Here is a 27,420-nt window from a genome sequence, read left to right as displayed (position 1 = left end):
GCCTCCGGGAGCCACCTGGCTATTTCTGCCTCCCGCCTGGCTTTAATTCTACCCTGGCTGCTGCTGGCGTGTAATTAGGAGCCCAAAAAAAGGCCGGCAGCCTCCCCGGGCACCGTGTAATCTGCGGCAGCGCATGGACACGCAGCGCTGCAGCCCCGGGGAGGGACCGGGGCACTGGGGGGGGGCAGCGAGCACCCATAGCCCCATCTGGGTGTCCCCACACAGCCAGTGCTGCCGGAGCACCCCTGGGCTGGAGGGGACCGCAGCAAGCTGGGGAGGCTCTGTTTTGGGTTTATAATATGGGGGGGTGTTGAAAATGAGGGTCCCCACCACAGCAGCCCCAGTTTGGGGACCTGCCGGCAACCCCTGGGGAGGGAGCACAGGAGGACACGCAGCAGCAGTGCCTTCGTTAAGCCCCTGAGCCAATTAGCCCGGCACAGCCACCCCGTGCACCCCCCCAGCAAAGCCCCCGCTCCCTGGGTGCCAATAAACCCCTTAAGGGGATGATCCTGCTTAAGGCAGCACCGGGCGGGCAGGGCGCTGTAGCACCCACGGGTGTCACCTCTGCTCCCTGCTTGGTGTCACCGCAGGGACTTCGCCGCCGTCCCCTTGTCCCCTGGCTCCCCACGTGCTATGGGGCAGCCCCAAATCGCTGCACCCCCACCACCACCCCTTGTGTAACTCACCTGGGTGCACGGCCCCTGCCTGTGTCCCCACGGCCCCCAGCTCACCTGCTGGGGGGGCACGGCGTGGGGCAGCCCCACAGCCTGGTCCCCAGCCCCACGGCAGCCCCGGTGGTGCGGGGCTGATCGGCTTTGGAGAGCTTAAGGTCCTGAGCCAGCGGCTTCACGCCTGCGAGGAGATCCCGCTCCTTCGGCCTCGCCGCCGTCACCTCACCCGACCCGGGGACACGGCTCCAGCGGGGCAGCGGGGCACGACTGGAGGGTGTGCAAGACACGGCACCCCCTGTGCCACCCCACGTGCATCCCGTGCACCCCCTGTGCCATCCTGAGCATCCCTGTGTCACCCCGTGTGCATCCCGTGGTACCCCCTGTGACACCCCGAGCACCCCCTGTACCACCCCATGCACCCTGCACGCATCCCGTGCTCCCCCTGTGCCACCCCATGTGCATCCCGTGCATCCCCAGTGCCACCCTAAGCACCCCCCGTGCCACCCCATGCACTGTGTGTGTCCCATGAATCCCCTGTGCCACCCCATGTGCACCCCATGGCACTCCCTGTGCCACCCCGTGCACCCCCTGTGCCACACTGTTCACCCTGCGTGCACCCTGTGCACCCCTTGTGCCACCCCATGTGCATCCTGTGCAACCCCGTGCCACCCTAAGCACCCCCCGTGCCACCCCGTGCACCCTGCATACAGCCCGTGCACCCTGTGCCACCCCATGTGCACCCCATGTCACCCCCTGTGCCACCCCATGTCACCCCCTGTGCCACCCCATGCACCCCCTGTGCCACCCCGTGCACCCTGCATGCATGCGTGAACCCTTGTGCCACCCCATGTGCATCCTGTGCAACCCCATGCCACCCCAAGCACCCCGTGCACCCCCTGTGCCACCCCATGTGCACCCCATGTCACCCCCCGTGCCACCCCGTGCACCCCCCGTGCCACCCCGTGCACCCCCTGTGCCACCCCGTGCCCCCCCTTCCCACACCCAGAGCATGCAGCACACCCCCCTGCACACGCACACTGCTGTGGGCACACACCACGTGCACCATACACCACTGCCCCCCCCCTTCCTGGACACCCCCCCCAAGTTGCATTTTGGGTTTGGGGGCGCTGGCACCCCCCGGGCTCCCCCCCCCGTGCCACCCAGCCATGCTCCTGCTCCATCCTGGTCTGCAGCAGCTCCCATGGGTACAGCCTGACCCCCCCCCACCCCAAAGCTGGTGGGGGGGAGCAGAGCTGCTGGGGCTGGGGGGTTTGGGGGGGGGGTTGCAGGACCCCCCCCCGGACAGCCCCGGCCCCGCTCCAGCTCCCACGGCCGGGGACACGTGGCCTTTCCCTCTGCCAACGGGAGCCGCCTGCCCCTTGGGAACGGGAGCAAAAAGCCTGGAAATGCCCCAAAATCCACCCGTACCCAGCGGGGAGGGGGGTGACACCCCCCCCAGACCCAGCTTGCAGGGCTCAGGGCCCCCCCCCACCATCACCAAAACGTCCCACAGGGCCACCGGGAGCAAACGGGGCACCCCCTGGTCCCAGCATCCCCCCCCCCCCCCAAGGTGCCCCCCGCAGCCCCACCGAGCCCCAAGGTGGGGGCAGCAGGAACCAGCTGGGGGGCACCCCAAAATTCTTCCCCCCCCTACCCCAAGCAAAGCCAAACCCTAAGACCCCAAAAAATGGGGAGGGGGGATTCTGGACGGGAAGGAGAGATGGGGGCGTTTGGGGGGGGGCAGAGGGGGAAATGGGGGGCAGCGGGAGGGGGGCAGCACCATGGGGTGGGGATGGGGACAGGGGATAGGGGACGGGGACAGGGATGGGGACACGGGGACAGGGACGGGGACGGCGCCGGGGCTGCCACATCAGCAGCGGGGAAGGGAAGCGGCGCCCGCAGCTGGGAGCCAGATGGGGAGGGGACGGTGCCGGGAGGGGGGCGGCGGGGGTGGCGGGGGCACCCCAGGGTGTCCCTATGGGTGGGGACCCCCCCCCGAGGGGAGGGCACGGGGACACCAGGCTGAGCACCCCCAGCTCTTGTCTCCCAGCTCCCTGGCCCTAATTTTTAAATTTTTTTTTTTTTTTTGGGGGGGGGGGAATGGAGGGAGGGAGGGAGGGCCTGAGGAGGGAGGGATGGACCGGAGGGATGGACGGAAGGATGGATGGAAGGATGGACGGACAGACAGACCTGCACAGAACCAAGCAGCCCCGCAGCCCCCTCGGTGCCCTCTTTTGGGGTCATTCCCCAAATTTGGGGGGTTGGGGGTGACAGCAGCACCCCTCGTCTCGCTCCCACCCCAACCACCACACCCAGCATCACCCAACTCGCCCCAATTCGCCCCATTCCAGACACCCCCCCCCCGCCTCACACCCCCACACCCCCACCCAGGGCCCCCACCCAGGGCGAAGTCTGTGCGGGGAGGCGCGGCGGGGCAGGGCGCGGGGTGACCCGCACCCATGGGTCCAGAGTCCGGTGCGGGCACAGCGGTGCCGGGGATGCCAACGCGCCCGGGTTCGTCCCCAAAACCCCCGGGGGGTTGGGGTGACGGTGGCCGGGGTCACCAGGGTGGAAGGGGGGGGCGGTAACGGGACGGGGAGGCCGGGAGGGATCCTTTGGGTGCCAGCGGGTGCTGGAGGGGGGGGGGGGTGGCCGGCACCCTAGGGTGTCGGGGAGCGGGGGGAAGCTGCCTGCCGCCGGCACGCGCCTCTCGGTGTCCCCAGGACCATGTTCGTCATCGTCATCGTCATCTTCATCTCCATCGTCTTCCTCATCATGATCTTCCACATCTGCCGCAAGCTGTGCCGCCACGAGCCCCTGCACCCCCCTCCCTACATGGACCCCCAGTCCCCCGCCTCCCCGCAGCTTGGCCCCATGCCCGCGCTGCCCAGCCTGCCCGGGGGGGGCATCCCGGTGGGCCTGGAGCCCCCGCCCTACAGCGAGGTGGGTCCTGAGTGGCCGGGGGGGTGGGCACTGGGTGGTGGAGGGGGGGATATGGGGTGGTGGGTGCTGGGGCTGTGGGTGCTGGAGCTGTGGGGTGGTGGTTTTTGGGGCTATGGGTGCTGAAGTTATGGGTGCTGGAGATGTTGGGTTGTGGGTTCTGGGGCTGTGGGTGCTGGAGTTATGGGATTTTGGGTGCTGGGGCTATGGGGTGGCGGGTGCTGGAGTTATGGGGTAGGGGGTGTTGGGGTTATGGTGCTGGATGATGGGGCTATGGCGCAGCGAGTGACAGGGCTATGGGTGCTGGAGCTACGGGGTGCTGGGTGCTGGGGCTATGGGGTTGGGGTTCTGTGGTTATGGGATAGCAGACGCTGGGGCTCTGGGGCTCAGGAAGGCATGGGGGGCACCATGGGGGCCACAAGACACCCCCGTGCCGGGCACCCAGCCCCTACACCCGGTGCTGCGCCATTGCCCAAGGTGGGAACCCCAAGGTGGGGACTCCTCGGGTGGGGGGGTTGTCATTGGCACCCTCCTGCCCCCGAGGACCCTGGGGTCCCAGCAGCCCCCCCGCACACACCCTGATGCCCTCTCGCCCCCCAGGTGACGGCGAAGCCCTTCCTCTACCCGCTGCCGCAGGGGCCGTGCCCCGAATGCGGCCACAACCCCGAGCCTCAGCGCGCCCCCCCCACCCAGACCAACTTCTAGGGGGGGGGGGAACACCCCCAGCACCCCCACGGCGACCGGCGGCTCCAGGGACAGCATGGGGACACCCCCTGGGGCCAGCAGCGGCCCTGGATGCAGAGGGGCTCCCCGCACCCCTCACTGGGGGGGCACCCCGATGCTTGTTTCTGTGGCCCCCCCCAGCCACGCTCCCCAAAGCTGTGCTGCTGGTGCACAGCGGAGGGGGTTTCTATTTATTGTTTGAAAAGAACCCAAAGCCCTCCCTGCTCTGCTGTTTTGGGGGAGGGTCTGGAGAGGGGGCCTTGGGGTGGGCAGCTCTGAAGCCCCCATAGGGCCAGAGGGACTTGGCCAGCTTCTGGGGCTGGGAGGAACAGGGGTGTGCGTCAGATGGGGCTCTGCCAGCCTGTCCCCATCCCATCCCACCCCATCCCATCCCATCCCATCCCATATCCCCATCCCATCCCACCCCCATCCCCATCCCACCCCACCCCAGTAAGACAAGCACCCGGGCCAGTCGAGCATCCCAGTTTATTGAACTGGGAGCCCGTTCCCCAGCGGGGAGCTGTCCCCCCCAGGGGTGTCCCCGGGCTCTCACGCCGCTTGCCGGCCCCGGCGCCGCTTGATCTTCTTCTTGAGGAGCAGCAGGTCCAGGTAGAGCACGCGGCCCAGCACCGCCGAGGCGCAGAGCAGCCCCCCGTGGAGGGCCCCCGCCAGCCCACAGCTGAACACGTCCTGCCCTGGGGACAAGCCCACGGCTGGGACGTGGCCACCACCATGGGGGACGTGGCCACCGCCACTGGGGACGTGGCCACCACCACTGGGGACGTGGCCACTACCATGGGGGATACGGCCACCACCATGGGTGGACATGGCCAGAACCATGGGGGGACGTGGCCACCACTTTGTGGGACACGGCCACCACCCCGTGGGGACACAGCCACAACCATGAGGGGACACGGCCACCACCCCGTGGGGACATCCCACGCTGCAGGGAGCCACCCAAGGGGCACTGCCTCCCGCCTGGAGCTGGGCATGGGGATGGGGGACACGGGGACACGGGGACACGGGGACACGGGGACACGGGGACGGGTCCCTTACCCGTCAGGTAGAGGTTCTTCACGGGCGTCTCGGCTCTCATGGCGGCCACCACCTCCGGGGTGAAGCGGCCGACGTCGTGCTCGCTGCCGTACATCTCGCCGCGGGGCGCCGCCAGGTAGTGCTCGTTGGTGAGCGGGGACGCCGCCTCCACGAACTCCACCTGCCCAGGGAGGGGGGCACGAGGGGGTGCACGGGGAGCACCGGGGGAATGGGGAACACCGGGGGCACCGGGCATGCCGGGGTGCACGTGGGTAGGGCAGGTGCCCCCACACCAAAGAGCAGGTCCCACGCTGGGTCCAAGCCCACCCCAGGGGGCACCCCGTTCCCAATTGGTAAGCAAATATCACAAGGCACCCCATTCCCAACGGACCCCCCATTCCCACAGGGCACCTAAACCCCACAGGGCACCCCATTCCCAATGGGAACCCCATTCCCACAGCACACCCTGTTCCCAATGGGAACCCCACCCCCAGCAGCCACCCCATTCCCATGGGGTACGCTATTCCCAGCTGATACCCCATTCCCACAGTGCACCCAAACCCCACAGAACACCCCATTCCCAACAGACACCCCATTCCCAACGGACACCCCATTCCCACAGGACACCCAAACCCCACAGTGCACCCAGCCCCCACGCGCACCCACATTTCCACCGTGCATCCCACCCCGTGGGGACACCCCACCTCCGAAGGAGCACCCCAACCCCGTGTGCCCCCCAATCCCACGGCCCTCCCCATCCCCACCACCACCACCCCGTTCCCCGGGGACGCCCCCCGCCCGCCCGTCACCTTGTCTCGGAGCTGGGGGAAGCGCTGCAGCGCGCGCTCCAGCAGCCGCTGGGCGATGGCCCCCTTGTACTGCTGGTACTCAGCACCACGGTGCTTGGCGCGGGTGCCGGCCCACTCCTCGAACCACTCGTACCGTGCCATGGTCAGGATGGTCATGCACGAGCGGCCTGCGAGGGGCACGGTGTCCCCATGCTGTCCCCAACGCCCTCCCCATGTCCCCTTGGTCCCCGTGCCGGTGTCACCCCCGGATCCGCCGGTGCCCACCCCGCAGTCACCGCCGTTGGGGTTGAGGAGGTGCTGAGCCGGTGATGCCGAGCGGATGGGAGCCCCGGGGAGGGGGGGGACACACGGCACCAGCAGCACCCCCCCGGCCCTACCTGGGTGCCTCTCCTCGTAGGTGGGGTCCTTGGCGGCAGGGAAGGTGATGAACATCATGGCCAGGTTCTCGGGGACGTCGTCGCGGTGCAGGGCGGCGTAGCGGGTCATCCTGCGGGCACGGCGTGTGGCACCCGCCTTGTCCCCGTCCCCGTCCCCATCCCCGTCCCACAGCCCTCCAGGGGGGGGCCCTTACATGGTGTCCAGGTCGTTGTGGGGGTAGATCCAGAAGTTGGTGGCGGGCAGGGCCAGCTCGGCCGCGCTGCCCCGCAGCCCCACGAACACCAGGAAGGAGCCCATGCCGTGGCGCACCATGGCCAGGCGGGAGCGGACGTCTGCGGGGACGTGGGAGGGCTGGGGACAATGCCACCCCGCTCCCGGAGGGGACGCTGGGGACACTGGTGGTGATGGGGTCGCTTGGGGCACCAAGGATAATGGGGATGCTGGGGACGATGGGGCTGTTGGGGACACGGGGATGGAGAGGGTGATGGGGACGCTGTGGGTGTTGGGGACTCTTGGGACACCAGGGATAGTGGGGGTGCTGGGGACAATGGGGCTGCTGGGGACACTCGGGGATGCTGGGGACACTGCGGGGTATTGGGGACAATTAGGACACCAGGGATAATGGGGCTGCTGGGGACAATGGGGCTGCTGGGGACACCATGGTCCCTGGGGACTCTGGGGACACTGCGGTTGTTGGGGACGCTTGGGACACCAGGGATAAGGGGGGTGCCGGGGACACTGCGGGTGTTGGGGGACACCCGGGGGTGGTGGGGACACCCAGGGACAGTGGGGACACCCGAGGACAGTGGGGACACCTGGGGACTCCATACCCGGGAGGCTGCGGAGCGGGGGGGGCAGCAGCTTGCCGAAGGTGTTGAAGATGCCGGCGTCGGAGATGACGACGGGCGCCCAGATCTCCACCTCCTCCTCGCTCGGCCCCTTCTGCACGGCCACCCCTGCCGGGGGGGGGACACACACACGCACGTGGACACGCGACACGGCGCTGTCCCCGCTGTCCCCACGCCGTCACCCTCCCCGGGGGCGGGGGCGCTCACCCACGGCGGCGCCGGCGGGCGAGACGAGGACGCGGGTGACGGGGGCGCGCACCAGCACGGCCCCCCCCGCCCGCTCGATGAGGGGCACGGCGTGGAAGGCGATCTCGCTGGCCCCCCCCCGCGGGTACCAGGCGCCCCGCTGGTAGTGGTGCACCATCAGCACGTTGATCAGGAAGCTGGAGTCCCGCGGCGCCGTGCCTGGGGGGCGCGGGGGGACCGTGAGGGTGGTGGCCCCGGGGACGTGGGGACGTGCCCCACAGACGGCCCCCACCCCCAGAGCAGGGCTGCCGTCCCCTATCGCGACACGAGCCTCCTCTATCGCGACACGAGCCTCCCTTATGGTGACATGAGCCTCCCCTATCACAACACAAGCCTCCCCTATCACGACAGGAGCCTCCTCTATCGCAACACGAGCCTCCTCTAACATGACACGAACCTCCCCTGTCGTGACACAAGCCTCCCCATCATGGTACAGACTTCCCTTATTAAAAGGTGCCCTCTCCTATTGCAATATGGTGCTCTCTGTCACCACACATCAACCTGTTATTATGACATGGCCTCCCCCTATCACGATACAGCCCACCCTTGTCATGACATGGCCCTAGCCTATTGCAGTGTGTCCCTCCCTTTTTATGACACTACCTGGCCTATTGCAGGTCAGCCCTGCCTATCATGATACAGCCCTCCCTTACCACGACATAGCTCTCCCTCATCACAACACTGCCCTCATCTATCGTGACGTGGCCTGCCCTATCACGACACAACCCTCCCCACCACCACACGGCTCTCCCCTACCACCACGCAGCCCTCTTCTATCGCAACGGTGCCCTCCCCTGTTGCGACGGCGCCCTCCCTATCGCGACGGCCCCCTCCCTATCCCGACGGCCCCTTCCCTATCGCGACAGGGGCTGACCATAGAAGAGGTAGCTGAGCAGGGCGCGCAGGTCCTGGTCGGCTGTCAGCCGGGCCACGGCCTCGCTGTGGCCGGTGGCTGCCATGCGGAAGACGGGCGAGATGCGGTGCACGAGGCCGGTGCGGAGCAGCAGGGCGGCCAGCCAGCGCGGCACCATCTTCAGCAGCGCCAGCAGCGCCACGTGCCTCGAGGCCATCTGGGCCGGGACAGGGCCCTGTCACCCCAGCACGGCCACCGCCCCAACGCCCGTGTCCCCACACGCCGCCACCGGGTCCCCACCACGCTCAGTGCCGTGTCCCCGGTGCCACCAGCCGTGTCCCCACCATCCCCATTGCTCCGGTACCCAACGTGCCCAATGCTGATGTCCCCACCGTGACCACCCTTGTCCCCAGCATGCTCATTGTCCTTGTTCCCAACGTGCCCACTGCCCGTGTCCCCACTGTCCCCTTCGCTCCAGTCCCCAATGTACCCACTGCTCATGTCCCCACCATGGCCACCCTTGTCCCCAGTACATTCATCTCCCTCGTCCCTGACGAAACCAATTCCCATGTCCCCACCACAGCCACCACTTGTGTCCCCACCAACCCCACCACCAGCATCCCCACCGCCCCTGCCCCCCCCAGCCCACCACCCATGTCCCCAGAGCCACCAGTGCCACCGCCTCCATCTCCACACCCCCTCCCGATCCAGCCGTGCTGGGGACGTGCCACCTCCCGCCCCACAGACAGCGAGGGGATGCAGAAACCAAGGTGACACCCCGCACACCGGGACCAGGGGTGTCCCCAGAGGGTGTCCCCAGGGCCTCGCACCTTGGAGAGCCTCATGAACTCCCTGATGGCCTCCTTCTCGGTGGGGAACTGCTCCTCCAGCGTGGTGGTGAAGGTGGCTTTGCCAGCGCGGAGCTGGTAGCGGCGGGGACCCAGGGTCACCTCGTCGTAGGGGTCGGGCAGGCGCTGCCAGCGGAGCTGCCCGTCCGTCAGCTGGTCCAGCGCCACGCGCAGCATGCTGCCCTCGTGCATCTGCCCCACGTAGTGGATGCCTGCGGGCCCCGAGGGGTCAGCGCCCACGGGGTGGAGGGGACAGGGCTGTGCCCACCTCGGGGACATGCGGTGGGAGCCCCCCAGGGTGGCAGGTGGGAGGTTGAAGTGTTGGGGTTTCCTTGAGGGGGAGGTGGGCAGCAAGCAGGGCATGCACGCTGTGTGCACACATGCATGTTGCATGTAAATGGCATGCTGGATGCGTGTGCAACGCATGCATGTGCTGCACACCGCGTGCACAGACTGCAAGCACAGTGTGCATGCTGAATGCAGACGGTGCATGAACCCTGCACATGCAAATGCTGCATGCAGTGTGCACAACATGCCGTGCATTGCATAAACACTGCGTGCAAACATTGTGTGCTCTGCCAAAATGCTGCTGACTGTGTGCATGTGTGCATACTGCATGCACTGCACACACAAAAGCACACACTGCGTGCACACAGTGGATACATCACAAAAATACCAGAGATGCTTCACACACACACTGCAAGAATACATGCTGTGCACAAACAGTGCTTGCATGCACCGTGCAAGTGTTTGCACTACAAAAACTGCAGACACTGCACACATGCACTGCACGTACCTGCCTAGTGCAGACTGTAAACGGGCACTGCATGTGCATGCACACGATGCATGTGATACACACACTGCAGGAACACGCACGGTGCACACAGTGCATGCACACACACCACATGTATGTGCAAGCACAGCAAACACACACTGCATGCACACGCTGCAAACACGCACCCTGCAACCCTGCAGCACAGCCACAGGCGCACATGGGGACAGGGACTTGACACAGCAGGGACCACCGGGACATGGCGGGGGGGGTCCTTACCCACATCGAACTCGCTGCCCTGCTCCTGGAAGGTGTGGCAGCACCCGCCGGCCTGGTCGTGCTGCTCCAGCACCAGCACCCGCTTGCCCACCTTGGCCAGGGTGCCGGCCGCCGCCAGGCCGCCTATGCCACTGCCGATGACCACGGCGTCCAGGTCCCTCGGCACACGCGCGGCGCTGAACCCTGAGCACGGGGCAAATGGGGGGGAGGGTGAGAACACGGTGCTGCACCCCGCTGCATCCACTCAGCGCACAACATGCACCCACCAGGGACAGACAGACAGACAGACGGACAGCGCGCCCCCACTCACCCCGCTTCAGCACCCGGTCGCGCGCCCGCTGATCCGTCACCAGCGGCCCAGGAGGGTCCGTGGGGGGCTGGGCGAAGGGGTTGCCAGCAGGGGACAGGAGCCGGTGGGCCACCAGCCCCACAGCCAGCACGCCCAGGGCCAGCAGCAGCAGCAGCAGCGTGGCCCACATGGCTGCGGCCGTGCCGTGCAGGTACTGCACCTCGTGGACTTTGCACCTTGCGGACAACGCACCCTATAGGCTCCGTGCCTTAGAGCCTGGCACCTTATGGACCCGGTGGCTTATGGAGCCGGCGGTTTATGGACCTGGAGGCTTACAAAACCGGCAGCTTATGGACCTGGAGGCTTACGGACCCGTCGGCTTACAGGCAGAGCCGCTTATAGCCACGCGAGCCGCTGGGCACGGCAGCTTACGGACACCCCTCCGCCCAGCGCGGCGGCTTAGCGCGGCAGCTTATAGCCAATGCTGCCTAAAGCCGCTTGGTTTAGGGGGGCTGCAGCCTACAGCAGGGGGCCCACAGCCCGGGAGGGGGGCGCAGAAGGCGCAGCCACCCCCCAGTCTGAACCCCTTGGGGGTGGCGGTGGGCTGCGGGCCAGGGCGCAGCGTGGCGGGGTGGGGGCACGCGCGTGTGCATGGCGAGTGCATGCAGGGATGCAAGCGGTGCGCATCTGTGCAAGGAGGCAGGGGCACGGGCGTGCACAGCCAGAGGCGCACCGCGCGGTGCAAACACACGCGTGCACGCCCTTGCACGCGCAGGCACAGCCAGCGCCGCCGCCTGCAGCTCTGCTGACCTCTCCCGGCGGCAGCGAGGAAGGGCCTGCGAGTGCAACGTGACACGCGCACACCCCCCCCGTGTGCACAAACACACCCATGCACACACACACACACACACCCATGTGCACACCCCCCCCCCATGTGCGCGCACAAACACGCACACAGCAGCCACAGCCACCCACGCAGCCCCGCTGCGCACACCCAGGTGCACACCGACACGCGCGCACACGCGTGTGTGGCACCCCCCAAACACCCTCTGGGTGCCAAGCGGGGGTGGAGCAGCCTTTTGCAGAGGTGAAACCATCAGCATCGGGTGGGAGAGGGCCACAGGTGACGCAGGTGACACAGGTGACACGGGTGGCACAGGTGGCAGAGCCCCCCCCCCCGCTTTGCCCACGATGACACAAAGTCGCTGCTTTTCTCTCCTTGATCTTTAATAAAAGTCACAGCAAAGTACCAAAAAGGAGCAACCCGGGGACGGGGACGTGGGCACCCTGGGGTGTCCCCGCAGGACGGGGGCAAGGGGACGAAGGGGACACAGCGGAGGCAGCGCAGAGCCCCCGGGCTGGGCACACTCATGTGCACACTCACGTGCACCCACCCACACAGCCAGACCCTGCGCTCCCCCCCCGTGTCCCCGTCCCCTGGCATCACCCCCCCCAGACACCCCCAGCAGCACCCCAGGGCTTAATTACAGGGCTCATTAATTACAGAGTTAATTGAGGGCTAATTACACGGTAGGGATCCTCGGGGGGGTTATTGCTACCTGGGAAGGGGTGATGTGGGGCAAAGGGGGGTGGGGACAGCAGGAGGGCTGGGTGCAGACCCCTCCCGGGGGGGGCGGGGGGAGCGTGTTCCCATGGGGAAACTGAGGCAGGGGCCACCCAGCACCTTGGGCACCCCAGGGTGGGGACTGGGGGGGGCACTGGAACAAAGTGGCTGGAAAGAGGGGGGCAAGTTTTGGCAGTGAATTAGCTGTGTGGGCACAGGAAGGGGGGGCAGCCCCACCACCTGCTTGTGCCTCCCCCCCCAAAAAAAAAAAAAAATAAATAAATAAAAAAAAACAATCTGGGAGTGGGTGGGAGGGAGAGAGGGGCTGGGCACGGGGACGGGGGGGGGTCTGCAGACCCCAAACCCCCCTCTCAGGTCCTCCTTGGCACACTCATGGCACGGGGGGGGGCACTAATAGACCCAGCTGACGGGCACCCACTGGGGCTCGGCGCGCAGGCGCTCCATGGCCTGGCGCAGGCGCCCGAAGGTGCGCTCCAGGTCATCGTTGGTCAGGCTGAGGTCGAAGTAGTGGCCGTAGCCGCGCTGGATGCGGCCGCTCTCCTCCACCGTCCGCCTGGCGTCCGCCTCCTGCCCCGCGCAGGAGCTGCCTCAGTTTCCCCATCGCCTCCCCAAAGTCCCCCAAGGTCCCCGTCCCATCACCTCCCCAGGGTCCCTGGTCCCTGTCCCATCATCTCCCCAGTGTCCTCTCAAGGTCCCCATCCCATCACCTCCCCCCAGGGTCCCAGTCCCCATCCCATCTCCTCGTCAAGGTGCCCAGTCCCCACCCCATCACCTTCCCAAAGTACCCCAAGGTCCCCATCCCATCACCTCCCCAGGGTTCCTGGTCCCCATCCCATCACCTCCCAAAGTCCCCCCAATGTCCCCATCCCATCGCCTCCCCCCAAGGTCCCCGGTCCCTGTCCGATCACCTCCCCAAGGTCCCCCCAAGGTCCCCATCCCATCACCTCCCCAGGGTCCCCAGTCCCCATCCCATCACCTCCCCAAGGTCCCCATCCCATCAGCTCCCCCCAGGGTCCCCGGTCCCCATCCTATCACCTCCCCAGGGTCTCCCCAAGGTCCCCATCCCCGTGTCCCCATGTCCCCCACCGTGAGCTGCTTGGTGGCCACGCCGCTCTCCAGCGCCGCCCGGTTCATGGCGCGCAGCGTGTCGGGGCCGGGGGCTTCGATGAACACCACGTAGGGCACGAATTCGGCCGTCCTCAGCACCTTCACTGCCTGGGCAGGACGGGACGGGGCTGAGCCCCCCCAAAACCCCATAAACGCCCCCCCAGCGGGCGCTGCCGTACCTGGGGGTTGACGTCCAGGATGCACATCTTGCCCGCATCCACCACGGCGCGGATGGAGTCGATCTTGGTGCCGTAGAGGTTGCCCTCGTACTCGCCGTGCTCCAGGTAGCGCCCGGCCTTGATGTCCGCCTCCATCTCGCCCCGCGACACGAAGCGGTACCCGTGCCCGTCCTTCTCGCTCTCCTTCGGCTTCCGCGACGTGTCTGCACGGCACAACGAGCCTTGAGCACGCCCAACCCAGGGGTCCTGTTCCTGGGGTCCCCTTCCCTGGGGTCTCATTCCCAAGGATCCCATCCCAGGAGTCCCATTCCTTGGGTCCCATTCCTGGGGTCCCATTCCCAAGGATCTCATCCCTGTAGTCCCATTCCTGAGGTCCCATTCCTAGGGTCCTGTTCCTGGGGTCCCATTCCTGGGGTTCCATCCCAAAGATCCCATTCCAGGGGTCCCATTCCCAAGGATCCCATCCTGGCAGTCCTGTTCCTGGGGTCCCATCCCAAGGGTCCCATTCCTGGCCATCTCATTCCTGGGGATTCCATCCCAGGGGTCCCATTCCCAAGGATCCCATCCCGGTAGTCCCATTCCTGGGGTCCTGTTCCCAGGGTCCCCTTCCCAATGATCCCATCCCAGCAGTCCTATTCCTGGGGTCCCATCCCAAGGGTCCTGTTCCTAGGGTCCTATTCCTGGTGTCCCTTTCCCAGGGTCCCCTTCCCAAGGATCCCATCCTGGCAGTCCAGAGGACTGCGATGCTTTTAGGGGACAGCAATTCCCCCCGGGAGCGATGGCAATACTTTCAGGGGGACTGCAATGCCTTTGGGGGACGGCGGTGTCCCAGGGGCCCCGGGGGGGGGGGGACACGGTGACACTCACAGGGGATGGTGGTGCCGTAGCGCGCCTGGTCGGACATGAGCAGCTTGTTCTTGAGGCTGCGGCGCCCCACGCCCTGGGCCCCGATGAGCACCAGGGTTTTCCGACGGAAGGGCGGCATGCGCGCCACCTCCTCGTAGATGAGCAGCTCGTGGCGGTCAAACTCTGCCCGAGGGACGGGGGGGGACCCTCAGCGGCTGCTGCGGGGACCCCAGGGTGGCCCCAGGACCCCCACGTGGCCCTGGGACCCCCGTGTGGCACAGGGACCCCGCATGGCCCAGGGACCCCCCTCAGGTGGCCCAAGGACCCCCACATAGCCCCAGGATCCCCACGTGGCCTAGGGACCCCCTCATGGCACAGGGACCCCTGCATGGCCCCAGGACCCCCACACGGCCCCAGGACCCCCGTGTGGCTCTGGGACCCCCCCAATATGCTGGTGACATTGCTCACCGGCGTTCTTGGTGGTCAGGTACATCATCCTCTTCTTCCTCCTCCCGCTGAGGCTGCCACACAAGGCCCCTGCCAAGGGCATGGGGACGCTTGAGCCGGGGCTGGGGACAGCGCCACGGCACGGGGACATTGCCGGGGGGGGGGTTGGGGAGGGGGTTTGGCACCGTACCGGACCCGGGGGGCACCTCCAGGTCCCGCTTCACGAAGGCTTTGCGCTTCTCCTCCAGCAGCTGGCTGGGGATGAGCCCCGCGCTGCCCCCCTCCACGTGGCACGCCTGGGGGGGACAGAGTGGCACGTGGGGACCCCACGTCCCTGGGGACACCCCCGTGCTGCACCCCTGGGAGGGGGGACACAGCATGGCACATGGGGACCCCTGGGAACCGCCCAGAGCTGCCCCCCTGGAGTCAGAAGGACACAGTGTGGCACATGGGGACCCCATATCCCTGAAGACCCCACCCCGCTGCACCCATAAGGTTGAGGGGACATAGTGGGGAAAACGGGGACCACACACCCCTGGGGACCCCCCCGTGCTGCCCCCCCTGGGGTTGGGGGGACACCACATGGCACACAAGGACCCCTCCTCACAGGGACCCTCCCCAGCCCCAAGCGCACCCCAAACCTCCGCAGCCCCCAGCTGCTGGGGGACCCCAGGCTGGGGGTGGGGGACAAGGAGCAGCCCCCCCCGTGCCCCCTCCCCTCACCTGCCACCAGTTGGGGTCATCCTGGTTGACGATCTGCAGCAGGTCCCCGGCGGCGAAGCGGAGCCCGGCCTCCTTGCAGGGGATGAGGCTGTCGGAGGCCGGGTCGTAGTCGAAGTGGCACTTCACAAAGACCTGGGGGGGCGTCGGGGGGGGCACCAGTGGGGACAGGAGAGAGGGTGGAGCCCACGGGTGCCACGTTCCCGTGCTCCCGGACCTCTGCTGGCTTGTGCCTCGGTTTCCCCAGCAGCTCCCCGCACGCTCACACGTGCACGCGCGTGTGCATCCTCCGCGCCGCCCGGCGCAGGCAGGCGTGCAAGGCACCCGCGCACACGCAGGCGGCACCCACGGCTGCTGCCACGCACCACAGCGCTCCCAGGGTGGCACCCACGCAGAGCACAGCGCCCACGCACAGCCCGGCGCCCACGCACAGCGCCGCGGCGATGGCACACATGTGTGCACGCGTGTGCGCCCGCGGCACCCAAGGGACCCCGGTGCCGGGGAGCAGGGGGTTGCCTGGGGACAGCCCGGTTGGGGACGTGCGGTGCCAGGCGGCGCGGTGCCAGGGGATGTGGTGACAGCGCTGCTTTGTCCCTGAGGGTGACAGCGGGAGGCTGGCACGGTGAGGGGTGGGGGGCACAGCACCTGGGTCCCATGTGGGGACGGGGATGGGGACAGGAGGGGGGCACCGCGGGATATGGCAGGAGGGGGGTGTCCCTGGGGGTGCTGGGACATGGGGGGTTGGGGACCCTAGCCTTGGGGGGCTGGGGACGTGGGGAACAGGGGGATGTGGGGCATGGGGAAATGGGACACAGGGCGCACAGCAAGGGGGTTGGGGGGCAGGGAGCAGGGGGCAGAGGGACAGGGGGTGCGTGGCTGTGCAGCAGGGAAGCAGCACAGGGACAACAGAGGCATGGGGACAACACAGGGGAAGGGCAGGGACATGAGCCACAGGCAGGGTGCTGGTGCAGGGGGAGGGGTGCAGGAGGTGGGTGCAGGGTGCGGGATGCAAGGTGCGGGATGTGGGAAGCAGATGCATGGTGCAGGACGCACGGCTCAGGACATCAGGACATAACGGGTGCACAGTGCACGATGCGTGGTGCAGGATGTGGGATGAGGATGCACGGTGTGGGACACGCACGGTGCGGGATGTGGGATGTAGATGCAGGACGCAGGGTGCAGGACACGCAGGGCACAGGACACGCAGGACAAGTGGTGCAGGACACGCAGGACACATAGGACGCACGGTGCAGGACAAGCAGGGCACAAGGTACGGGACACATGGTGCAGGGCATGCAGGACACAGGGTGAAGGGATGCAGGACACACAGGACACGCAGGACACGCAGGACACGCGTGTACCTGCCGGGGCGGGTGGGGCTCCTGGTAGCTGGGCAGGATCTTGAGCACGACGCTGCCGCTGGCGTGGCGCAGGCTGTCCTGCAGCGCCCGGGGGTCGCTGCCCACCTCGCGCCCGTTCACCTCCCGGATGACGTCCCCCACGTGCAGCAGGCCCTGCTGGGCCACCATGCCCCCGTGCAGGATGCGGGCGATCACCAGCTCCCCCCGCTCCACCCGGAACGTCACCCCCTGGGGGCACGGCCCCGCGTCAGCCCCTCCGGCAGTGCCCAGCACCAGCAGGGATGGCAGCGAGAGCCCCAGCACCCTGCGAGGTCCTCGGCAATGCCCCGGCACCCAGCAATGCCCCCCAGCACCCAGCAATGCCCCCCAGCACCCTGCAATAATCCCAGAGCATTGCAATGCCTTCAGCACCCAACAACACCTCTAGCAATGCCCCCAGCACCCAGTGATGCCCCCAGCACCCTGCAATGCCCCCCAGCACCCTGCATTAATCCCAGAGCATTGCAATGCCCTCAGCACCCAACAGTGCCCCAGCAGCAATGCCCCCAGCACCCAAAAGTGCCCCCAAAAGTGCCCCCAGCACCCAGCAACACCCAGCACCTTGCAGCACCCCCAGCACCCAGCAGTGTCCCCAGCACCCAGCAATGCCCCCAGCACCCCCAGCACCCACCACCCTGCAATGCCCCCAGCACCCAGCACTGTGCCCAGCACCCCGCAGCGCCCCATGCAATGCCCCCAGCAATGCCCCCAGCACCTCGCAGCACCCCCAGCACCCCCAGCAGCACCCCCAGCAGCGCCCCCAGCCCCCCACAGCGCCCAGCCCACTCTCACCAGGTTCTCCCCAGCCACCTTGCGGATGCCCACCATGCGCACGGCGTCGGGGGGCACGGGCTGGTTGTTGAAAGCCGGGTCCAGCACGGGGCTGGGCGGGGGGGTCTCGTAGCTCTTGGAGGCCACCGAGTCGTGGGTCTCCAGCAGGGACTGCAAAGCACGCGGCCGTCAGGGGAGCTTTGCACGCTCCCCTCGCACGCTCGCCTCGCACGCGCACCGTGCACGCGCGGCACACCTGGAAGTGCGGCTCGCGCAGGATGCGTGCCAGCTCGGCCGCGGCGCTGTCCTGGCACGCCAGGTGCCCGATGTCGCGCAGGATGTCCTGCACCAGCTCCACGTTGTTGTCCCGCACCGCCTCCAGCTTCGTCTCCTCCAGCCGCTCGTGGGCCTGCGGCGGGGGCGAGGGACCCCCCGCTGCCACCAGCGCCCGGTGCACATGCACGCACACACACACACGCGCGTGTGTGCATGCGGTGCATGCTCACAGTGCCCTGTGCGCACGTGCACATGTGCAAACTCATCCTTTGGGATGCACGTGCAAAGCCACAGGGTATGCTTGTGCATGCACACCTGCACGCACACCTCCCCGCCAAGCTGTGCATGCATACACCAGCACACATGTGCACGTGCAAGTGTGCACACGCTGGTGGACACGCGGGATGGGGGGGCACAACCACGTGCTCTCCATGCGCATGCCTGGCAGGTGATGCACACACAAACACACACACACGTGCATGCACACACACACGTGCACACACACCTCCTTGCACACCGCCTCTCCCCTCCCCACCCACCCTCAGCCCCCTCCTGATGCCCCCCACCCCTCACACAGCTGCAGCACAGCAGCCAGGCACACCCGGCTGTGCACACACACGCGTGCAAACACGCACACTTGCTCCACACATGCACACCTCCCTGCATTTACACACAGGCATGCAAACACATAATGCATCTGCATGCACACACCTGCACATGCACCCCCACAGGTGCACGCACACACGTGTGCACACCTCCCACCACACTCCTGCACACACACACACACACACACGTGCAAGCAGACACAACCGTGCACCTTGCTCCACACAGCAGCACAATGCATGCACACACACACACGCATGTGTGCCCATGCACACCCCCTATCCATGCACCCCCGTGCTCCCACACCCCCCCCGTGCCCCCTCCTGCACCGGGGGTGGCCCAGGGGGCGTCACGGTGCCCCCCACCCCCCGGTACCTTCGCCAAGGAGCGCACTATCGGGCTCTCCATGATGCCCCGCAGGAAGATGAGGTCGAGGTCGGCGGCGCCGGGGGCGCTGGGGAGGCCCAGGAGGTTGTCGAGGACCTGCTGCATGGCTGGGGCACGGGGACACGTCGGGGGGGTGGCCTTGGGGTGCCCCCCCCCGCCCCAAAACACCTCACAGAGGGGTAAGGCGCAGCCCTGCTCTGGTGGGGGGGGGGCAGCTCCGTGCCGTGGCCTCCCCGTGCCTCAGTTTCCCTGCAAAGGACTGCCCCCCCCCATGGATCTGCAGACCCCCCCCCCCAATAGTTGCAGGAGATTGCACAGTTCATGAGGTGGGGGCAACAAGGAAAGCCCCCCCCAAAAAAAAAAAAAACCTTCACTTTGGGAGGGGCTTCAGGAGGGAATCCCCCCAACCCCCCGGGGGGTTCCCCACAGTCGGTACTTGCAGCAGCAGGTGGGGTTGCAATGCAATGGGGGGGGGGGCTGCAACGCAACGAGGGGGGGCTGCAATGCAACTGGGGATGCAATACAGCCAAGGCAGAGGGGGGGGTGCAATGCAACCAGGCAGCACAGCACAAACAAGGGGGGGGTGCAATAAAGATGAAGGGGTTGCAATGCAGCAGGGGGGGGGGGCTGTAATGCAAACGAGGGGGGGTACAATAAAAATGAAGGGCTTGCAGGGAAGATGAAGGGGCTGCAATGCAAATTAAGGGCTTGCAATGAAAATGAGGGGGTTGCAATACAAACGGGGGGGGGGGGGGCATGATGCAAGCGAGGGGGTTGCAATGCAAACGCGGGGGTGCCTTACAGCCGGGGGGGGGGTGATGCAGCCGGGCCGTGCATGCAGCCGGGGGGGGGGTGCACCGCACAGGGGCTGTGCTGCAGCAGGGAGCCAAGGAGATGCACCCAGAGGCTGCGTGCGATGGGGGGGGATGTGCCAGCCGGCGGGGGGGGGCTGCAACACAGGCAGCCCCCACCCCACACCCGGGGGGGGGTCACAGCCTGGCCTAGGACCCCCCCCAACCCCATCTCCCTACCCCAGCGCCCCCATTCCATCCCCACGCACCACCTGCCCCTTAGCTTGGCATCACCCCCCCGCCCCCCCCTCGTGGACCCTGGCTCCCCCCCTACCTTGGGGTCCCAGGGGGGGCCCGGGGGGGGCCGGGGAGGGCGGCGAGGCCCCACGGCCGGGGCCGCTGCTCATGGCTGCGGGCGCATTGCCCGGCCTCCGCCCGCCTCCTGCCCAGATCCGGGTACCGCGGCCCCCCCCGAGCCCGCTGCACCCCGCAGCACCCCGGCGTGCAACGGGGGGCACGGGCGTGCAATGGGGGGCACGGGTGTGCAATGGGGGGCATGCGACCCCAGGGACTGTGCGTGGGTGGGTGTGCTCACGCAGGTGTGCACGGCTCCTGCATGTGCACCAGTGTGTGCTCGCACAGCAACGGTCCCATGCACAGTGTGCAAGCTAATGCACACACGCGTGTGCTCACGTGCAACAGGCATGCATGCACTCTTAGTGTGATGATGATGTGGTGCACACCTACCTCTGCACACTCACGTGTGCACACCTGCTGGCACAGCCATATGCACCTGTGCACAAGCACGTGCTTGTGCACACTCATTCTCGTGCACCATGTGAGCAGTTGTGTGCATTCTTGTGCACACAATCACATGCTGCATGCACACACACACCTGCATGCACACATGTGCGTGTGCACAACCCTGAGCACCCATGGACACGCTTGTGCATGCTCACACACGTGTGCAGAGCCATGCACCCCACGGTGCATGCTCATGTGGATGCACGCTCGTGTGCACAAGCCAGCGCACGCCTCCCTTTGCACACTCACCCATGCTCACCCCCACGTGCATGCACACACACATCCGTGCAAACCTGCTGCACACACCCCGTGCATGCCCCCTCGGTGCTTGCACACCCCCGTGCAAACCCACCCCCCTCGTGCATAACCCCCTCCCCCCGTGCTTGCACACCCCGTGCACACCCACGCGCGCCCCCCCCGTGCCTGCTCACCCGTGGGAGCCCCCCCGCACGCAGCCCCGCAGCCTCCCGGGGTTGGGGGGGGGGGGAGCTGCGGGTGCGTCCCCTTTAAAGGGGCGGGCGGGGGGGGGGGGAGAGATGGAGGGGGTCACCGTTACCATGGCAACCGAGGGGGCGGGCGGGGAGCTCCTGGGGGGGGGCGCGGATTTAAAGAGCCCGCCCCCCGCGCGTGTGCACGCGCACACACCCACGCGCACGCACCCGGGGGGGAAAGGGGGGCACGTCTGCAGAGCACCCGAGTGCCCCCCCCCCGCGGGTACGACCCCCCCCTTATTGCACAAGCATGCACACGCACGGTGCATGGTCTGGTGTGCAGTTTGCACACGCGTGTGCACAGCCCTTGCAGGCTGGGTGCGTGCTTACACACGCGTGTGCATGCACACGAGCCCCCCCACGCGCACCCTTGCCCCACGGGGGGAGCCCCCCAGCAGCAGCAGCGCTGATGCACACCCGTGCCCCCCCCCCCACGCCGTGTGTCCCCCCACCGTGTCCCCAGTGTCCCCAGCACAGCCCCCCCAGCAGACAGAGGCAGGAGGTGGCTGCAATGGGGTTTATTGGGGGGCGGGGAGGGGGGCAGTTGGAGGCGTGCTGCAGGTGCAGCGGGGGCTGGGGGTGTTTGCCCCCTCCCCCCCAGGGCTCCTCTTCGCCCGCTCGGGGCCGTGGTCGCCCCTTCTCAGCACCCGGCGGCACCCATGGGATCCTCGCACAGCCCCCGGCTGCTCGACCGCCTGCCGTACCTGCGGGGGGGGGGCACGTCAGGGGGGGCAACGGGGGGCATGGTGCAACGGGGAGCAGCGAGCAAGGGGAGCAGCCAGGGAATGCGCTGCAAGGGAGCTGTGAATTGCAAGGAGGGAGGCGTTGCAATGGGAGGGTGCAGCAGCAGGGTTGCAGGTTGCAGCAGGGAGCACGGGGATGCGTCGCAGCAGGGAGGTGGTTGCAGCTGCTGAGCAACGAGGGGGAAGGGGGTGAAGCAGGGAACGTGCAGGGAGTGCGTTGCAAAGGGAACTGGTTGCAAGAGGAAAGTGAATTGCAATGGGTGGTGCGGTGCAACGGGGGAGCACAATGCAATGGGGAGCACGCTGCAAGAGGGGGGCATTGCGGTGAGGATCTGGTTGCAGAGGGTGAGCAAGTTGCAGCAAAGAAGCACAGCGCAACAGGGAGTGCATTGCAACAGGGATGCAGGTGCAAGCAGATTGCAACAAGGAGTGTGTTGCAACAGTGAGTGCATTGCAATGGGAAGTGCATTGTGAGTGCATTGCAACGGGAAGTAATTTGCAATGAGGAGTGCGTTGGAAATGGGAGTGCATTGCAACAGGGAGTTGCAGGGAGCGTGTTGCAACTGGGAAGTAATTTGCAACGGGGAGCACATTGCAATGGGGAGTAATTTGCAACACAGAGTGCATTGCAGCAGGGAGTAATTTGCAAGGGGAGGGGGCATTGCAACGGGGAGTGCATCGCAGCAGCCCCCCCCACACCCCCTGACTCACCGGTGCCGCGTGACCACGTTGAGGTACTGCTGCAGGTCGTTGTAGAAGCGCACCAGGTCCTCGACGGGGGCATCATCCCCGGGGTAGGTGGGCTGCGAGGGGCCGGCGGCGGCCGGGTGCCCGGCCAGCAGCACCAGGCAGCAGCCCAGGAGCAGCAGCGAGGCCCAGCGGGGAGGCATGGCTGCACCGGGGGGGGGGGGGGCTGTCAGCCATCAGCCGAGGGCACACGCACGCACACGCACACTTGCACACTCACACATAGCATGCACACACGTGCAACAAGTGCGTGCTTGCAAATGCGCACACGTTGCATGCACACACACGTGCAATGCATGCACTCTTGCACACGCACACACTGCAGCACATGCACACACGCATGCTTTGCACACGCACCTGCAGGGAACGCTCCTCTCCCAGAGCACCCCCGCGTCACCCCTAAGCACTCACACGCGTGTGCACACCACTTTTCACACCCACACACTCTCAGCCTTGCACACATGCATGCACACCATTACACAGCTGCAAGCACACCCCTGCCCCAAATCCTTCTGCTTCCCCCCCCCCCATGGGTGCTGCCCCCAACCTCCTCAGCACCCAGACCCCCAGGACCCCCAGGACCCCCCACCCCTCACCTGCTTCCACGAGCAGTGGCACGGGGACGCGCTCACACGGGGGACACGGGGGGGGGACACAGGGGACAGCTCCCTGGCTCCTCGGTGCCACCGCTGCCACCCCGGCGCTGTCCCTTATATCCCCCGTGCCCCGTCCCCTGTCCCCCTGCTGATGTCACCCCGCGGCCGGGTTGCCGGGGGGACAGGGGGGCAGCAGTGGGGGGGGGGACACGGGGACAGCTGGCCCCTCGCCTGGCCCTGGTTAATGTTTGACGCTGGGGCTGGGGGCACCTGGGGGGGGCGAGGGGCCGGCTGCTGAACCCGGGTTGGGGACAGGGGGACAGGGGGACGGACGGATGGACAGAGGGGTTGGGGGGTTGGGCCCCTCCCCAGTCAGCACCCACACCAGTGCAGCCCCACACCAGTGCACCCAGCGCCCCATACCAGTGCTCCCAGTGCACCCAGCACCCCGTACCAGTGCACCCAGTGCACCCCTACCAGTGTGCCCAGCACCCAGTGTGCCCAGGAACCAGTACTCCCAGTGCCCAGTGCACCCAGTGCACCCATACCAGTATACCCAGCACCCAGTACACTTACACCAGTGTTCCCAGTGCCCCCCAGCACCCCATACCCAGTGATCCCAGTACCGAGGTCGCCCATACCAGTGCACCCAGTGCTCAGTGCACCCATACCAGTGTTCCCAGTGCCCCCTGCGCCCCATACCCAGTGCCCCCAGCACCCCCTCACACAGAAGACCCCCCCACCCCGTACCAGTGCTCCCAGCACCCACCGCAGCGCCCCCACACCCCCAGCCCCCCGTGCACCTCTACCCCCGTCCCGTGTGCCCCCCCCCATGCCCGGAGCACCCCCACACCCCGCTGCCAGTGCCCCCCCCACCCTCGTGTGGCTGCACCCCCACACCCAGCCCATGGAGCCCCCTGTACCCCCCCAAATCCCCCCCCTGCTCTTTCCCTCCCTCCCCACTGCCCCCCCCTCACCCCTTGGCCCCTCACCCCCTGCTTCCCCCCCCCCGCAGCCCCCTCTCTCTGCTCCCTTGGGCCTCCAGCCAGCCCCGTGCACCCCCCTCCATCCCCCCCAGCACCCCCTCGCCTGCAGCCCCCCCACATCCCTCCCTCCCCCCCCTCCTGCATCCCTCTCTCCTTGCATCCTCCCTGCATCCCCCCATCCCTCCCCGCATCCCCTCCTCTCCTCCATCCCTCCCTGCCCCCCTCTTTCCATCCCCCCATCCTCTCCTGCACCCTCTGCTCCATCTCTCCATCCCCCCTCCATCCCTCTTTCCACCCCCCTCTCCTCCATCCCTCCCTGCGTCCCTCTTCCTATCCTTCCACTCCATCCCCCCCTCCACCCCCTGCGCTCTCCTCCATCCTTTCTTGCACCCCTCTTTCCATCCCCTCCTCCATCCTCCACTCCATCCCTCCCTGCATCCTCCCATCGTCCTCGCACCCCTCCATCCCTCTTCCCATCCTCCCCTCCATCCCTCCCTGCTCCCCTCTTTCCATCCCCCCATCCTCCCATCCATCTCCCCATCCTCTCCTCTGCTCCATCTCTCCCTCCCTGCACCCCTCCATCCCCCCCAAACCCCTCCATCCCTCTTTCCATCCTCCTCCGCTCCATCTCTCCATCTCTCCCTGCCTCCCCCATCCTCCCCTCCATCCCTCCCTGCTCCCCTTTCCATCCCCCCATCCTCCCATCCATCCCCCCCCGTCCCCTCCTGCCTCCTCCGCTCCATCTCTCCCCCCCTACACCCCTCCATCCCCCCCCGCACCCCCCCATCCCTCTTTCCACCCTCCTCCGTCCCCCCCGAACCCCTCCATCTCCCCCCCCCAGCACACGAGGGGTGCCCACGCTCTGCTCTTTATTGCCACTGGTGACAACGTGCGGGGACCGCGCGGGGCCCCCCCCGACAGCAGCGGGGAGGGGACGGGATCGGGGTCCCCCCCCCCTCCATGGGACACCTCCGGGCTGGGCTTTGGGGGGGTTCCGGGGGGGTCCCAGCCCCCTGGCACGGGGCTGGGGCTGGCCCCGGCTGCTGGGACCCCCGGGGGGAGCCACGGGGGGGGGGGATTGGGGGGGATTTTGGGGGATCTGGGGGGGTCGGGGGCACCCGGTCACCACGCGGCGTCGGCGTCGTACCTGCGGGAAGAGCTGATGTGAGACCCCCCCCCAGCACCCCCAGGACCCCCACCCTGGGGTGCAGAAGGGGTCGCAGCCCCCTTACCCGGGGAGGGGGGGGGGACAGGGAAAAGGGGGGGGGGGGGCACTCACCAGGACCTGTCGCCGGTGGCCCCCAGGAGCAGCTCCGACACCACGGCCTCGGGGCTGGCACGCTTCCCGTACCTGCGGGACATGGGGACGTGCAAAGGGCCTTGCACGGGGGTGTGCAAGGGGGAGAAGTGCACGGGGGTGTGCAGGGGGGGCCTCGCACGTGGGCGTGCAAAGGGGTCGTGCACATGGGCGTGCAAATTGGGATGGATGTGGGCGTGCAAAAGGGGCATTGAGCGTGCAAAGGGGATCTTGCACGTGGGAATGTGAGGGAGATCTTGCACGGGGGTGTGCACGGGGGGGGCCTTGTACGTGGGTGTGCAAAGGGATTGTGCACATGGGCATGCAAAGGGGACCTCAGGCATGGGGGATGGACGTGGGCGTGCAAAGGGGGCATCGGCTGTGGGCATGCAAAGGGGATCTTGCACGTGGGTGTGCAAGGGGAAGAATTGCATGGGGGTGTGCACGGGGGGGGGCCACACACATGGGTGTGCAATGGGGTCGTGCACATGGGCATGCAAAGGGGGATGGATGTGAGCGTGCAAAGGGGGCATCGGATGTGGGAGATGGACGTGGGCATGCAAAGGGGGCATGGGGTGTGGGTGTGCAAAGGGGATTGTGCATGTGGGCGTGCAAGGGGGAGAATTGCACGGGGGTGTGAGGGAGGGGGGGCCTCACACGTGGGTGTGCAACGGGGATTGTGCACTTGGGCGTGCAAAGGGGGCATCGGCTGTGGGCGTGCAAAGGGGATCTTGCACTTGGGCGTGCAAGGGGGAGAACTGCACGGGGGTGTGCACGTGGGGGGGCCTCGCACGTGGGGGGGCCTCACACGTGGGTGTGCAAAGGGGATCGTGCACGTGGGCGTGCAAGGGGGAGAATTGCACGGGGGTGTGAGGGGGGGCTCACACGTGGGTGTGCAACGGGGATTGTGCACTTGGGCGTGCAAAGGGGATCATGCACGTGGGTGTGCAAAGGGGGTTTTGCACGCGGGCGTGCAAGGGCCGCTCACCTCTGCCGTGTCACCAGGTTGATGTAGTGGCGCAGGGCCGAGAAGTACCTGGCCAGCTCCTCGGGGGACGCGTCCTCGCCGGGGCTCTCTGGTTTTGGGGGGTAGGCGGCCCCCAGCGTGCCCAGGCACAGCAGGGCGCACAGCGCCAGCGCCGCCAGCACGCGCCACGGCCTTGGGGACGTCACCATCTGGGGGGGGGGGGGGGGAAAGGGATGGGGGGCTCGGGGAGGGGGGGGCACCGGGTCCCGGGGTGTCACCCCCAGCCCCCTCGGGTGGCCCCGTCCCAGCCCGGAGGGGTGAAGCCCCGCGGTGAAGCCCCCGAGCCCGTGGGGACGCAGGGACACCCCCAAAGTGCCCAAGGGGACACAACCCCCCCAGGACTCCCCCTCGCTTCCCAAAGGGGACATCTCCCACTCCTCAAATTCCCCCAAGGGTACCCAAGACCCCCCCACACACACACACCTCCCAGAGGGGACATCTCCCACCCCCCCCAAAAAAATCCCCCAAGGGGACCCATCCCTCCCAGGACCCCCCCCCCTCACCCCAGAGGGGACATCTCCAACCCCCCCAAATTCCCCAAAGGGCACACATCCCCCCCGGGACCCCTCCCACCTCCCAAAGGGGACATCTTCCCATCTCCACCCCCCCAAAATCCCCCAGGACCCCCCCCAAACGAGACATCCCCCCCCCCAAAGTCCCCAAAGAGGACCCATCCCTCCCAGAACCCTCCCAGCGGGGACATCTCCCACCCCCCTCACCCCCCCAAATAACCCCCCCAATGGGTGATCTCCTACCCCAGGGACCCCCCTCCCCAATAGGACACCCCCCCCTCGTGTCCCCCCCCCCGGTCCCCGCACTCACGGTGGAGCAGCGAGGCGCTGGGTGACAGCACGGGGACACGGCGGGGACACGGGCACGGCGCCTCGGCTCTTATAGGATCGGGCGGGGGGGGGGGCCCGGCTCCT

The 27,420-nt window shown here is 67.4% G+C and overlaps 5 protein-coding genes across 6 annotated transcripts; 1 reads left to right on the top strand and 4 right to left on the bottom strand.

Annotated features, from left to right (window-relative positions):
* Positions 1-3,095: 3,095 nt before the first annotated feature.
* TMEM92 (transmembrane protein 92) lies at positions 3,096-4,542 on the top strand. The gene is made up of 3 exons (XM_084496313.1): positions 3,096-3,185; positions 3,395-3,614; positions 4,212-4,542. Exons 2-3 carry the CDS (start codon positions 3,399-3,401, stop codon positions 4,314-4,316), a joined length of 321 nt encoding a protein of 106 aa, XP_084352439.1. The 5' UTR covers positions 3,096-3,185; positions 3,395-3,398; the 3' UTR covers positions 4,317-4,542.
* Positions 4,543-4,807: 265 nt separating this feature from the next.
* LOC311422825 (all-trans-retinol 13,14-reductase-like) lies at positions 4,808-10,911 on the bottom strand. Its single transcript, XM_084496281.1, has 11 exons — positions 10,713-10,911; positions 10,403-10,585; positions 9,334-9,563; positions 8,525-8,720; positions 7,612-7,809; positions 7,387-7,512; positions 6,750-6,888; positions 6,556-6,665; positions 6,179-6,345; positions 5,391-5,550; positions 4,808-5,029 (listed from the first exon to the last, which is right to left on the bottom strand). The coding sequence occupies exons 1-11, from the start codon at positions 10,879-10,881 to the stop codon at positions 4,884-4,886; spliced, it is 1,824 nt and encodes a 607-aa protein (XP_084352407.1). The 5' UTR covers positions 10,882-10,911; the 3' UTR covers positions 4,808-4,883.
* Positions 10,912-12,150: 1,239 nt separating this feature from the next.
* Positions 12,151-21,069, bottom strand: MPP2 (MAGUK p55 scaffold protein 2). Of its 2 annotated transcripts, none has more exons than XM_084496283.1 (12): positions 21,039-21,069; positions 19,001-19,119; positions 18,003-18,155; positions 17,768-17,917; positions 16,937-17,164; positions 15,579-15,710; positions 15,046-15,151; positions 14,877-14,945; positions 14,430-14,591; positions 13,563-13,765; positions 13,363-13,491; positions 12,151-12,843 (listed from the first exon to the last, which is right to left on the bottom strand). In XM_084496283.1, exons 2-12 carry the CDS (start codon positions 19,115-19,117, stop codon positions 12,667-12,669), a joined length of 1,626 nt encoding a protein of 541 aa, XP_084352409.1. In that variant the 5' UTR covers positions 19,118-19,119; positions 21,039-21,069; the 3' UTR covers positions 12,151-12,666. The 2 variants fall into 2 exon arrangements, with proteins under 2 accessions (XP_084352409.1, XP_084352408.1); XM_084496282.1 differs by lacking the exon at positions 21,039-21,069 and adding an exon at positions 20,138-20,225.
* A 532-nt stretch (positions 21,070-21,601) lies between these two features.
* LOC311422847 (pancreatic polypeptide) lies at positions 21,602-23,267 on the bottom strand. Its single transcript, XM_084496318.1, has 3 exons — positions 23,185-23,267; positions 22,553-22,733; positions 21,602-21,802 (listed from the first exon to the last, which is right to left on the bottom strand). The coding sequence occupies exons 2-3, from the start codon at positions 22,729-22,731 to the stop codon at positions 21,739-21,741; spliced, it is 243 nt and encodes an 80-aa protein (XP_084352444.1). The 5' UTR covers positions 22,732-22,733; positions 23,185-23,267; the 3' UTR covers positions 21,602-21,738.
* Positions 23,268-25,022: 1,755 nt separating this feature from the next.
* LOC311422845 (peptide YY-like) lies at positions 25,023-27,370 on the bottom strand. The gene is made up of 4 exons (XM_084496314.1): positions 27,317-27,370; positions 26,456-26,643; positions 25,450-25,521; positions 25,023-25,317 (listed from the first exon to the last, which is right to left on the bottom strand). The coding sequence occupies exons 2-4, from the start codon at positions 26,641-26,643 to the stop codon at positions 25,293-25,295; spliced, it is 285 nt and encodes a 94-aa protein (XP_084352440.1). The 5' UTR covers positions 27,317-27,370; the 3' UTR covers positions 25,023-25,292.
* Between the last annotated feature and the right edge of the window lie 50 nt (positions 27,371-27,420).

This window comes from Aythya ferina (assembly GCF_964211825.1).
Source record: "Aythya ferina genome assembly, chromosome: 23".
Taxonomy (NCBI): domain Eukaryota; kingdom Metazoa; phylum Chordata; class Aves; order Anseriformes; family Anatidae; genus Aythya; species Aythya ferina.
The sequence above is the reverse complement of the archived record's forward strand: the minus strand, read 5'-3'. Positions and strand labels throughout refer to the sequence as shown.

What these genes read in the sequence shown, in the direction of transcription:
- LOC311422847 (XM_084496318.1), bottom strand. Translation starts at nt 22,731, where the DNA reads ATGCCTCCCCGCTGGGCCTCGCTGCTGCTCCTGGGCTGCTGCCTGGTG. An exon ending in AACGTGGTCACGCGGCACCG is followed by an intron (nt 21,803 to 22,552) that starts GTGAGTCAGGGG and finishes CCCCCCCCGCAG; the next exon opens with GTACGGCAGGCGGTCGAGCA.
- LOC311422825 (XM_084496281.1), bottom strand. Translation starts at nt 10,881, where the DNA reads ATGTGGGCCACGCTGCTGCTGCTGCTGCTGGCCCTGGGCGTGCTGGCT. An exon ending in CGACCGGGTGCTGAAGCGGG is followed by an intron (nt 10,586 to 10,712) that starts GTGAGTGGGGGC and finishes CCCCGTGCTCAG; the next exon opens with GGTTCAGCGCCGCGCGTGTG. An exon ending in TCCCCCAGCTCCGAGACAAG is followed by an intron (nt 5,551 to 6,178) that starts GTGACGGGCGGG and finishes CTCCCTGGGCAG; the next exon opens with GTGGAGTTCGTGGAGGCGGC.
- LOC311422845 (XM_084496314.1), bottom strand. Translation starts at nt 26,643, where the DNA reads ATGGTGACGTCCCCAAGGCCGTGGCGCGTGCTGGCGGCGCTGGCGCTG. An exon ending in AACCTGGTGACACGGCAGAG is followed by an intron (nt 25,522 to 26,455) that starts GTGAGCGGCCCT and finishes CATGTCCCGCAG; the next exon opens with GTACGGGAAGCGTGCCAGCC. An exon ending in GCCACCGGCGACAGGTCCTG is followed by an intron (nt 25,318 to 25,449) that starts GTGAGTGCCCCC and finishes CTCTTCCCGCAG; the next exon opens with GTACGACGCCGACGCCGCGT.
- TMEM92 (XM_084496313.1), top strand. Translation starts at nt 3,399, where the DNA reads ATGTTCGTCATCGTCATCGTCATCTTCATCTCCATCGTCTTCCTCATC. An exon ending in AGCCCCCGCCCTACAGCGAG is followed by an intron (nt 3,615 to 4,211) that starts GTGGGTCCTGAG and finishes CTCGCCCCCCAG; the next exon opens with GTGACGGCGAAGCCCTTCCT.
- MPP2 (XM_084496282.1), bottom strand. Translation starts at nt 20,210, where the DNA reads ATGAGCAGCGGCCCCGGCCGTGGGGCCTCGCCGCCCTCCCCGGCCCCC. An exon ending in AGGTGGCTGGGGAGAACCTG is followed by an intron (nt 17,165 to 17,767) that starts GTGAGAGTGGGC and finishes CCGTGCCCCCAG; the next exon opens with GGGGTGACGTTCCGGGTGGA. An exon ending in CTACGGCACCACCATCCCCT is followed by an intron (nt 13,766 to 14,429) that starts GTGAGTGTCACC and finishes TGTGCCGTGCAG; the next exon opens with ACACGTCGCGGAAGCCGAAG.